General features: G+C 36.0%; 1 protein-coding gene across 1 annotated transcript; it reads left to right on the forward strand.

The window, feature by feature from the left end:
• Window positions 1-4,823: 4,823 nt before the first annotated feature.
• On the forward strand, window positions 4,824-11,552 carry LOC120217167 (protein ROOT HAIR DEFECTIVE 3-like). The gene is made up of 20 exons (XM_039214372.1): window positions 4,824-4,901; window positions 5,437-5,586; window positions 5,907-5,973; window positions 6,055-6,157; window positions 7,088-7,158; window positions 7,252-7,315; window positions 7,404-7,469; window positions 7,601-7,648; window positions 7,733-7,795; window positions 7,913-7,969; window positions 8,340-8,498; window positions 8,580-8,648; window positions 8,774-8,865; window positions 9,247-9,325; window positions 9,401-9,566; window positions 9,668-9,792; window positions 10,569-10,831; window positions 10,922-11,018; window positions 11,093-11,248; window positions 11,442-11,552. The coding sequence occupies exons 1-20, from the start codon at window positions 4,898-4,900 to the stop codon at window positions 11,550-11,552; spliced, it is 2,010 nt and encodes a 669-aa protein (XP_039070303.1). The 5' UTR covers window positions 4,824-4,897.
• The last annotated feature ends 931 nt before the right edge of the window (window positions 11,553-12,483 follow it).

Here is a 12,483-nt window from a genome sequence, read left to right on the forward strand (position 1 = left end):
GTTTCTGCAATCCGTTTGGCCAAATTCAGACTCGAAATACCCCAAATTGATAGTCAAACTCGAAAAATGCTTATATACTTGAGAAGACTAGCTTTGAACAATTAAATAGGATTTGAGACTGATAAATATTATTGTTTGAAGGTACAAGAGACTTTCCGGATCGTTCGACAGCTCGACCCAGCTCTTCTAGATCAGTTAAACCACGTGTGCCAGTATTCACCCGTTCGAAAATTGTAGCAGAGCGTGGTGAAACCATCAATCAGTAAATTTGCTATTTGAACCTATTGTCGAGGTGTGTTCCCTACTTATTATTGAACTGTTTTATTGGTTTTAATATGTGGTACACCGAATTCATTGGCTATTGTTTTATGGATGCACCAATTTAATGTGACAATTTATGGAATATGGCTGCTATCTAATTTTTGTTTTGAAATGGTATATGATTACCATGTTTTTGGATTTATGGAATTTATTTCACGGTGCAATTGAATTTTGGAATTGAAATACGATGGAATAGCTCTGATCAAGCTAACTGGGCCTAATGTGACTCTTGAGGGCCCCAAGATGTTTCATTAGGTCGGCTTTCCTTTGCTGTGTGCTTAGGGTAAGCTATATGGACTTATTGACTTGGGCTTAAGGATACAAGCTTCATAGCCTATCCTTAAGTCGGCTTTCTTTTTGCTATGTGCATAAAGTAAGCTATATGGAAAATACTTTTGGGAACTACTGATGGTGTACCAGAAAAGGGTTTAAACTATGATTTTCAAAAAGTTAAACTCTTTTACGAATTTGTGAGATTACTGGACTATGATTTGTACCTATTGTGATTTTATGGAAATGTTGGGACACACTGAGCCTAGCTCACCTTTTGAAAATGTTTTCCCCTTTCAGATACTGTTGGTTAGATACCTTGGTTCGAGCACTTGGAGGATCAACATATCTCTTGAAGTAAATCAAATTGTAATGTTTTTATCTGGCAAGTTGACTTTATTTTGGTGACATGGACCTTATTTTAAAATATCGGATGTTATAATGATAACTCTTTTGCTAATACTGCTCGGATTATTGTGATATTGAATTTGAAGACAAGTTTTAAATTAAATTATTATTTATTGGTACTATATTTACGAGTTCGATTTTGATAGTATAATTTGTTTATAATTTTATGTTATTTATAATGTGATTTTATATTGATGGAATAACGGTTTCGAAAAATGTATTTAATAATCATAATGTGATCCACTAGACTTAGTCGAAACGTATAGGCCGGGTCTAGGGGGTTACACTTGCCGTTTTATCCTCGAAAGTTATTTTGTATTACCATACAGAATCCCTGAAACCGGAATCGGACTCGAATTTTGAATTGTTCTAAACGGCCGGGCACGGTTAAGCGAATTGCAAATAAAATATATAAATAACTTGCTAACAATTTGCAAATCGAAAAGTAGGCATACATCTATCTGAATAAAGAAAGGTAGAGCCAACAGAACTTACAAAGGTGCTATGAAATTACTTAGTTGTAACTTATTTCGTCCAGCTTCTAGATTTGATTCTGATGAAATATCACAAAAATCACAGATTCTGAGCTGTAATTCTCGAACGACCCTTTTCTAATCTTCGAGCAATGACTCTCCTGCCGCCCTTGGTCCCCTTGCTGTTCATGTAAAAAAAAATACTTATACGAGAAAACAAAACCAGAAAATGGCTTTACATCATGTAGAAGAGGGAGCCATCTACACGGCTACTGAAGTTTAAACGAAACCGCTAACTACCATTCTGACACCCTGAATTTCGACATGCCAAAAACTAATGATTCACGATAAGAGAAGAAGGAAACATTAACGAGCAAAATATAGAAGATTCGGGTTTTACTAATCAAACCATAGTTCAAGTGAAATCATCAACTACTATATCTATGCAATAAATTTCAGACAAGCTAAAAGTTAATGATTCGAGAGAACAGTTCCCCAGCAAAATTACCAAGCATAATATCCCTGGTTCAGCTTTTCCAACTCAGGCTATAGTTCAAGCAAAACTATCAACTATTCTGTCTATGCTCTGGATCTCAACGTTCCAAAATTTACTGATTTGAGTTAGGAGAAGGAAACATTCCTGATGGTAATAGGCTGATATGTTCTCTTCGGGAAACAAAGCATTGGCTCACTTGATGAATCTCCTGAAGTGAACAACAATAATGCAAGTAAAGTGAAACCAGTTAACAAATTATCAACAGCATCAAAGATTCATACTTCAATCAAAGAAAATTTCACGCAAACCTTGATGAAGATATACCATATGAAAAAGATTAACAATGAGTTTCTGTGACATAAACTAAAGCTGACCAACATTGAAATTAAATGGAAATCAGCTAAAGACATTAACTTAATAAAAAAAGATACAAATGAATAATAGAACCCATGGTTGAAAGCTGTAGAATTACACTTTCCACACTTCATTTCAAAGTAAACAAATACATAGAGAGAACGAGACTTGAGAGAGATAATCAGCGTCGTTTTGAGGCAAATGTAGAGCTGGTATTGGCTTCGAGAGACACTGGAACAGCTGGGGAGTGGTTTGAAAGCCTTGATTCACGACCCGGTGGTTTGAAATCGGGTTCGGGTTGAGAACTTGATTCATGAACACTCGATTCATGAACAAAGCTCCGTTTTGAATAAGGGATTTCGTTGCCATTTCCCCGCCTTTTTCTCCGTTGAAAAACTGTTTTTTGTTGTTGCTAAACTCCTAATTAATGGAAAATGAATGAAGAAGGTAAAACTAGTTGATGGGTCAACCAGTTAAGGCCCAAGCAAGTTGATTTGGGTTTTAATTTAAAACCATCATTTAATCACAACGAATCAAATATTTCATAATAACCATATTACTTTTCTTTGCTTGTGGTGTTCTGTGAGTCTTCTGGATCAGATACAGAGTGCCATTGGATTTAAAATTGGGCAGCTTCCAGTCAGGTATCTGGGAGTGCCTTTGGTTACTCGGAAGCTTACTAGTAAAGATTGTTCGGCTCTCCTTGTGAAAATTAAGAATAAGATCGATCATTGGTCGAGCAGGAATCTTAGTTTTGGAGGGAGGTTGCAGTTGGTTAAATCTGTTTTATCTAGCATCTTTGGTTATTGGAGCAGGTAGATTATCCTGCCCAAAGGGGTTGTTAATGATGCGGAAAAGCTCTGTATGCGGTTTTTTCTGGAAGGGTTGTGATACTTCAGCTCGAGGTGCCAGGGTGAGCTGGAGTCAGATTTGTTCTTTAAAATCTGAGGGTGGTATGGGATTAAGAAAGTTAGCTGATTGGAGTAAGGCTTGCTGCCTGATGCTTGTAAAGAACATCTTGGCCAGTGAAGGTTCCTTGTGGATCGCTTGGATTAAAGATTACTGCTTCAAATCTTTGGACTATTGGAATGTTGACAGAAAACCCCATTTCAGTTGGATCCTCAACAAGCTGTCAAACTTAGAGAGGAGGCTAGGAGATTGTTCATTTCGGTTTCTATTTGGTCACAGATCAAGGGTGGTTGGATTTGGGATCGTATCCGTGATAGGAGGGATAAGGTTGGGTGGCATAGGCTTATTTGGTTCTCATCTCATACCCCAAAATTCTCCATTATTGCTTGGATGGTGATTCTCGATAGATTGCCAACCAAAGACAGGTTAGCAAGGTTTGACATTGTCACTGTTAATGTCTATGGATTGTGTGGTGATAATCAAGAAGCTCGGAACCATTTGTTCTTGGAATGTTCCTTTGCAAGGGTGATATGAGAAGCTATTCTGCATGCTTGTGGTCTCCAATTACATATGCTAACCTGTTGGGAAGATGCCATGCACTGGTTGATTTCGAACTTGAAGGGTAAATCCCTCCTTGTTCATATTCTAAAGCTCGCGTGGACTGTTTTTTTTTATTTTCTTTGGGAAGAACGTAATCGCAGGCTTTTTCGTGGTGTGATTCGTTCTGCTGATACGATTGTAAATAGCATTAGAGAGTCTGTAAGAATTAAATTGTATAGATGTCATATGAACAGGATGGATGATGTTAATAGGAGGTTGAACCTAGCTTGGGGATTAATCTAGGCTGTTTGATGTCATTTGTAGCAACTTGCTGTTTCTTTTTTAATAAATAAACTTCTACTTATCCAAAAATAAAATAAAATAAAATAAAATATTATCATAAATAGATCATTTACGGTTATATAATAAAAAACTTGATATAATAATAATTCTAGTCTTCAAAATTCATGAAAATTATCGATTTCATCTTAATTTGAAATAATAAAAAAACTAATATATTCCTATTGACACCACACATATCTTGCTAATGCAACTACTCCAACCAAAGACATCTAAAGAGATCAACATACCTTTTTAATAAGAATTTAAAATAAATTATTGTTTTTAATGGTACAATATAAGTACCTAATTATTGCTTTATTTTGATGAGTTCATTTGTTTTGACACTATAAAAAAACTTAAATTTATAATATTTTTAGATATAAAAATTTGAATATATTAAATATATTGAATAAATATTAAATTAATTGATACTATAAAGTTTAAGACAAAAATTATTATTGTACATGATCCCATTAAGCAAAATAACATATAATTCAAATTTGGATTTGGATAATCATACTCGAACTTTATGTAATTAACCTTATTTATTTTAGCTCAATTCATTCATTTACACCGCAGATTACATGATTGGTCACTATTCAAAACCGGAGGCGGGAGCAGTCAACTGTCAACTCCACTTTTAACGGATAAGGAAATAGAAATGGAAGATGATGAACGAGGAACTTCACATTACTCCTCAGGATCGATTCAATTTTCTCTCTGTATGTCTTCCATTGAAATAGCTCGCCTCAGCTTTTGAGCTATCGGTTTCAAACAAGATTCAATGGGTAATGTTTCCTCATCGTCTTATAATTTCTTTATTTTGTTTTGATTTTTGCATTATCTGTTCATTGCTTTCATTAGTTTATCGATTTTGTGATTTCTTGTATTGATTTACGTAATGTGATGAGAAGGAGAGCGTTAGAGCATGTAACGCGACTTTAAGGAGGGGGAGGATCGAATTAGTTTTAGAAGAATAACGAAAATTGGATCCGAATTTGAATTTTTACGTTTTCTTAAAGAGCTATCGGAGATGGATTTTTTGTTTATTGCATGTTTGGATGCTGAGAAAGCTGAGGGAATGAAAAAGAAAATCGGAATATGAATTTGAATTTTCTACTCTCTAAGTATCTCGCTCAACAGAATTCTATGTCGTAATCACCGAAGATTATATGCATTTTATTACTCGAGGCATTCTTAAATATCATTTCGTTGATCAATTTATATGGAGAAATTAGTTTTTGAATTAACAAGGAATCGGTGTTTGTTGTGGAAGCTATTATTCGCGTCACTCACACATGCTGTGAACATTTCGTTTCTCAGCGACGGATGTGGAATGTTGTTCAACTCAACTTATTGACGGAGATGGCTCAATCAATGTTACTGGAATCGAACAGTTTATCAAGGAAGTAAAACTTGGTGAATGCGGGCTCTCGTATGCCGTGGTTTCCATTATGGGACCACAGAGCAGCGGTATGCTTGATATCTTCTTGATTTCTTGCTTTGTACTTATGCTTTTCCTTGTTTATAAGGTGTCCATTCGTACTAAGCTCCTTCATTAGCGGTTGTACTTTGAATTAGAATTGTGGAATACATATTAATTAGGGCTTGATTAGTTGGAAGTTCAGTCACTTCAGTGTTTCATATCTATCTTTGTTGTATCAATATTTTTATCCTATTACACGCACCATGAGTGATTTTAACCTTTTGCGTTTTTTTTCAATAAATTTTGTGGTATGTAAGTTCTGCTTATGTCATTTAAAGTTTCACTTTGTTTTTCATGATCTTGACAGGTAAAAGCACACTGTTAAATAATTTGTTTTACACCAATTTCAGAGAAATGGATGCATTTAAAGGAAGGTAATTTAGTTTTCTGTAATAACAACACATTGCATTTGTTTCAATTGGCTCAAACAACTGATGGGATGTGTTTCCTTTTAGGTCTCAAACCACGAAAGGTATTTGGATGGCAAAGTGCTCTGGTATAGAGCCTTGCACTCTAGTAATGGATCTGGAGGGTACTGATGGAAGGGAACGAGGGGAGGTGCTGTTGCTAACTTGCATTATATTATTAACTGTAGCGTCCAAAAAATTGAAACTACATTGTTTTATTTAAGGATAAATATTTAGTGACGGATTCAAAAATATTTTTTTTAGTCACAAATATATTAATAACAAGAATATTTCGTATGGAGTGTGCACAAATTAAATTTCAAGATAAGTACCATCGCAAATAAAATTTTAAGATAAACACCATTAGTAAAATAAATAATTAATATAAAGAAATTCAGACTTTAGGGCAGTGGGTTCATGCTCGCCCTGGTTAACCCTTGCATCCGCCAGTGTAAATATTTGTTCACTCTGTTGTTCGTCTTCTTTCTTATCAGCTTAAATATCTTTTCCCCTTTTGATGGCTATTTTAGCAAGTACATCCTCTAAATAATTCTTAGAAATTCTCAACCGGTTGGTAATGCTAATGATATGGTAGTTGTAGGAATAGTTATAATATTGAATGAATTTTTGTTTTACTGAAGAGTAAAATCAATTAAAGGTCAGTCGTTATTTATTTTTATGTTAAGCATTTAGTTCTGAATGTTACACATTATTTTCTGTCATAAAAGTAGAGAAAAGGTGATATTTATACAATATCATATTTTCAGACATGGATTAGGAGATTGTACGTGAAATTGAAGAACTGATCATGATCATATAATTACACGGGTTTTTAAGTTAAAAGAACCCTAAATTATTTTTGAATGTCTTAAAAGAGGTCTCACTGCTCTGAAAGCTAGAGTGATGGATCAAGCTGAATCGACTCAGTAGTTGGAATTCAGATTATAAAAGATGAAGAAATGGATTTTATGTGTCTATTTTTGTTTGTTGAGATTTATTTGATTTTCCTTTGTTTTATGAAAAATGGGGAGGAAGGCAGTTTTTTTAAATACATGTTATTTATTGTTTTGCCTTACTCCAGGATGACACGGCATTTGAGAAACAAAGTGCACTTTTTGCACTGGCGGTTTCTGATATAGTACTCATAAACATGTAAGGTTTGACATCTACATGGTGCTTGATTCTTTTAAGTTCATTACCATCATTAGTATGTCCAAGTAATATGCTTGATTAACTTTCATCTAGGTGGTGTCATGATATTGGACGTGAGCAAGCTGCAAACAAGCCCCTTCTTAAGACTGTATTCCAGGTATTTTGCTACATTGTTGCCTTTCTAATCAGTGTCCTGAATTTCAAGGGGTTCCTTTTTACTTTTAATTTGGTTGTATCGGTTGCAGGTCATGATGAGATTGTTTAGTCCCCGCAAAACAACATTGATGTTTGTCATTCGTGATAAAACAAGGGTGGGTGCCTTTCTTCTATTATGGAGTCTCTAGTGTTTGGAGAGCTATTATTTTCCCACCATTTTCCTTGAGAATTATGAGCATCTAAGCTTTATTTTGTTCTTATATCCCACCATTTTCCTTGTACGCAGACACCACTGGAAAATTTAGAACCTGTTCTGAGAGAAGATATTCAGAAGGCACGTATATGGTGCCTATGCTTCCTTGCTTTCCTCAGTATATTCAGTTATGCTTTCTTCTGACCCGTGTTTCTTGAACTGCAGATATGGGACACGGTTCCTAAGCCCGAAACACATAAGGAAACCCCATTAAGTGAATTTTTCAATGTATAGATACATTGGGTCGTTATTTCATGCAATATGCACTAAATGTTTTGACATCTCTTTATATCTTTTCTGATAATTATTGCTTCTGACGATTAATACTATTTTTATATTGACCAGGTTGAGGTTGTGGCACTTAATAGTTATGAAGAAAAGGAAGAGCTATTTAAGGAGCAGGTACATAATCTGTATCCAAGTCACCCATAAGGACATTCAGCATGTCATGCAAATGAGACTTTCACACAATTGGCTGTTTAGAACTTTGTTTAAATGGAAAGAAAAAGGTTTATTATCTAGACATGTGGACGTCACCTGATTCACTGTTTGATGACCTAAAACCTTTTTTTTCCATTCATGTTGTTGAATTTCCTTTTTTCTCACTTGTCTTGGTTGTTAGGAGCAGTTTACATTTTCTGGATATTGTTAAAATAAAAGATCTCTACGTACGGTTTATAATTTTGTCTGTATGTTGGATAATGGTGCTGAGACTTTCAACTAATTGGCATGAAAACGGGCAGTTTGTCTGATTCTATTATTACTACTGAAGGTTGCTAAATTGAGACAACGATTCTTCCACTCTATTGCACCGGGGGGGCTTGCTGGAGATAGGAGGGGAGTGGTACCTGCTTCAGGGTTCTCTTTTAGTGCACAGCAGATCTGGAAAGTCATTAAGGAGAATAAGGACCTTGACCTTCCAGCCCATAAGGTAAGCTTTTGGACATTATTTTGACAGTAAATTTGTATATCTCGTTGATGTTTCTGTTATGCATGTTTCATTTGCCTGTAGGTCATGGTGGCTTCAGTACGTTGCGAAGAGATTGCCCATGAAAAATACGATGCTTTCATTGAAAGTGAGGTACGGGGATATGTGAATTTGTTTGTGAATCCTAAATGTTTGAATTCAGGCACTCCCAGATCCACATGTTTGGGAGTTGAGTATTTTTCTAGAAATAGAAACCAACCTATTACTCCATATAACAGAGCTGGCGTAATTTAGAAGAAGCTGTAAAGACTGGTCCAGTTTTTGGGTTTGGGAAGAAGCTGAATTCACTTCTCTACACTTCTCTATCAGAGTAAGATTGCTTTAATGAGATCTCAAGAAATTTGTTTCAGTGCCAAGTTACAAATGGGCTTAAATCTATATAAGCATTTTGAAGAGCTGCGCTGACTTATAAGGGATTTGTTCTATCAAAGTGACTGTACAGAATTCTGATACTAAAGGATAAATATGAATGGTGTGATAACTGATTGGCAATCTACCGACTTGTAATTCATGATGGTGATAATGGCATATTGCTTGAGTAAATGGGTGGATGAAAATTATGACATAACTTGGCCAAATAAGAGCCCTGATGATCAAATTTAAGATTCTTGACTTTTCTGTAGTTATTATCTGTGGTTTTACAACCATATCATGGACATTAATTTTATTTTTCATTTTGTTCTGATTTTAGATATGATTCAGAAGCCACGTTTTTTGATGAAAGTGTCGGAATATCAAAGAGAAGACAGCTTCAAGAAAAACTGTTCCAAGTACTGGCACTCAACTCTATTATTTTCAAATTTTTGTTGTTATTCAACTCATTTGCTTTTATTCTTCTGATTTAGCTTGCCCAACCAGCCCACCACTCCGTACTGGGACATTTAAGGTCTGGAACTCTTGAAAAATTTAAGGAAGCATTCCAGAAGGCTTTGAATGGAGGGGAGAAGTTTGCTGTGGCGGCTCGTAACTGCACTGGATCGTACATGGCTCTATTTGATGAAGGATATGAAGGTGTGGTTGATCTTTATAAATTATTCTCGTTTACTATAAACTGACATTATAAAATAAGCTACAGAGCACTGTTCATGATAGAATTTGACATCATTTTTCAGATGCTTTTGTTGAACTAGCAAATTGGGATTCCTCTAAATATAGAGACAAGCTAGGTCGAGATATCGAGGCACATGTGGCTTCTGTCCAAACTGCTAAACTTTCAGAGCTTATTTCATCGTATCAGGTGCATAAACTTATCTGTCCGCCCCTTCTGACCATTTACTTAAGTGATATATCTTCATGATTATCAACTACTTTACTATTTACAAATCACCTTCTGTTTAGCAATCCTAATCAATAAATCAGGGACGGAAGCATAATTTTATGTAATAGGATAAATTTATAAAATTCTAAAGAAGAACGAACTTATAAAATTTGAAGGAGACAAAATCAGATTTTTAATAAAAAAATATAAAAAATATCTAAAATGTATAGTTATTTGAAATTTGTAGGGAGTAACCGCCCTCACCTGCTTCCCTCTTGGTCCATCTCTGGATGAAGTAATATTATGAACATTGCGGATAGTGTAACCTAAACCCTTCGTTTTCAACTTGCAGGTTGTTGAAAATTTAAAATTGTTGCATATAATATGCATTACTTCAAAATAAATTTTAGCCAAACTAGTTATGATGTCATATTAAAACAGTTAATTTGTTTAAACTTCAATGTATCTAGGTCTGAATAAGGAAGGTCCAGACTTTTCTTGTTTAATTCAATTGAAGACCATGTATTATGGCTCTTTGGTGCTTTGTTTTTATTCTCATATACTATGAAGGATGAACAACAAATTACTTTGTATCAAAGTTTGTATCCATGTGATTATTCTTATCGTTTGGATGATTTCGGTGGTTTATAGTCATGGAGTTCCATAACGGTTGAAGAATTAGTCACGGTGACATCCAACTGCACATTTTTATGACTGGACTTTGAATCATTGAGATAATTATAATGCTTTTACAGGAAAAGCTGAATGAGACATTGGCAGGACCTGTTGAATCACTTTTTGATGGAGCTAATAATGAGACCTGGCTCTCAATAAGGAACCTTCTTAAGTGTAAAACTGAATCGGCTGTCAGTGGAATGTCCAAGGCTCTCTCTGGTTTTGACTTGGATGAAAATGCCAAAGGCAAGATGCTAACGAGCCTAAAGGATTACGCCAGAGAAGTGGTTGAAGCAAAAGCTAAAGAAGAAGCCGGAAGGGTAGTGATCCGTATGAAGGAGAGGTAATAACACATTTCAATGTTTGAGTCAAAGTGGTTGATTTCCAAGACATTGTATATTACCGGAAGTGACTGGAAAAAAATTGCATACAGGTTTTCAACATTGTTTAGTCATGACGCTGATTCAATGCCTCGGATTTGGACCGGGAACGAAGATATTCGTGCCATAACTAGAACAGCTCGTACTGAAGTATGTTTATGTATTATTTTCAGAATTATGCTACATTCTCTTCTATGCTAATCTTGCTGATTATCTGTTACCAGTGCTTGAAATTGCTCTCTGTTATGGCTGCAATTCGGTTGGAAGATAGTGTTGATAATATCGAGAAAATACTATTTTCTGCCTTGTTGGATACCAGCAGTAGAGCTGCGAACAAGAGCACACTGCCGGATCCACTGGCCACGAGCACTTGGGAGCAGGTGAAGTCTTGTTCCTGCTGAGAACCTTCTGAGATGTAGTTGAACCGTGCAAACTGCTTGGTCATTGCATACTATTCATTGACGAAAATTTGTAGCATTCACCTACTAAATATGTAATGCTAAAGCTGCCGTAGGGTCTTTACATTTTCCGTCTCTCTCTAACGTTGTATCGTGTTAATCGAAATCGGTACAGGTCCCTCCCGCAAGGACATTGATCACACCTGTCCAGTGCAAGGCTTTGTGGAGGCAATTTACGACTGAGACTGAGTACACTGTCACTCAAGCCATTTCTGCTCAGGCATGAATTTTAAAATTCTAATTACCTCGAAGATTTCATTCCGATCCTTCCCGATGAATCTTTTTTCTGTCGTCTGAGTTTTACTGATGCCTGATTAGTTTTCTTATACTTTCAGGAAGCCAACAAGCGTAGCAACAACTGGTTGCCACCTCCATGGGCGATTGTTGCCTTGCTGGTCTTGGGATTTAATGAATTTATGACTGTTCTGAGGTGCGCGTTGCACTCGGTAGCCTGGATTCCTTTGAACTAATTTTGGTCCCTATCCGTTGCTTGTGCTTACTAGCAGATATCCTTCATTGCAGAAACCCTTTCTATCTGGCTATCATCTTCGTCGGCTACCTAATTGCGAAGGCTCTATGGGTGCAACTCGACGTTTCGGGTCAATTCCGCTATGGCGTTGTGAGTTTCGAACTTAATATCTCTTTGTCCCTGTTTATGAGCATGCTAAAATCATTTGGTTAGTCAATGACTCTTACAGAACAATGTACCGTAACACTTAAAACCATCTTTCTATGGTTGCAGCTTCCTGGTATTATCGCCTTATCCACCAGGCTGATTCCCACCGTTATGAACCTTATCCGAAAGTTATCGGAGGAAGGTCAAGCACCCGCCAACCCAACTAACATCCCTCCGAGAATGACGGCTTCAGCGGCATCTAGAAAGTTCGAAAACGGAAGCACTATGTCATCGAATGCTTCATCCGGAGTAATTTCATCCCACTCCAACAAAGAAGAATAACTTGTTACACTAGAAATTCGTTCTCCATCTGCTTAAGATGCCGGTTTTGTGCTCGGTTTAACGCCGGGACCAGCTTCCTTAATAGAGAGGGAAGTCTAAACTAGATTAGGCAACATGGAAATTAAACATCCATGTTTGTTGATAAATGATATGGATATATGATAATCAAGCATTCATTTAAACTCAATATTTATCTAAC

The sequence above is a fragment of the Hibiscus syriacus genome, unplaced genomic scaffold (assembly GCF_006381635.1).
Source record: "Hibiscus syriacus cultivar Baekdansim isolate YM2019G1 unplaced genomic scaffold, ASM638163v2 tig00110186_pilon, whole genome shotgun sequence".
Taxonomy (NCBI): domain Eukaryota; kingdom Viridiplantae; phylum Streptophyta; class Magnoliopsida; order Malvales; family Malvaceae; genus Hibiscus; species Hibiscus syriacus.

Excerpts from the sequence above, each read along its gene's own strand:
- LOC120217167 (XM_039214372.1), top strand. Across the intron at positions 7,970-8,339 it reads AAGAGCTATTTAAGGAGCAG|GTTGCTAAATTGAGACAACG; the intron begins GTACATAATCTG and ends TTACTACTGAAG. Across the intron at positions 11,249-11,441 it reads CCACGAGCACTTGGGAGCAG|GTCCCTCCCGCAAGGACATT; the intron begins GTGAAGTCTTGT and ends AAATCGGTACAG.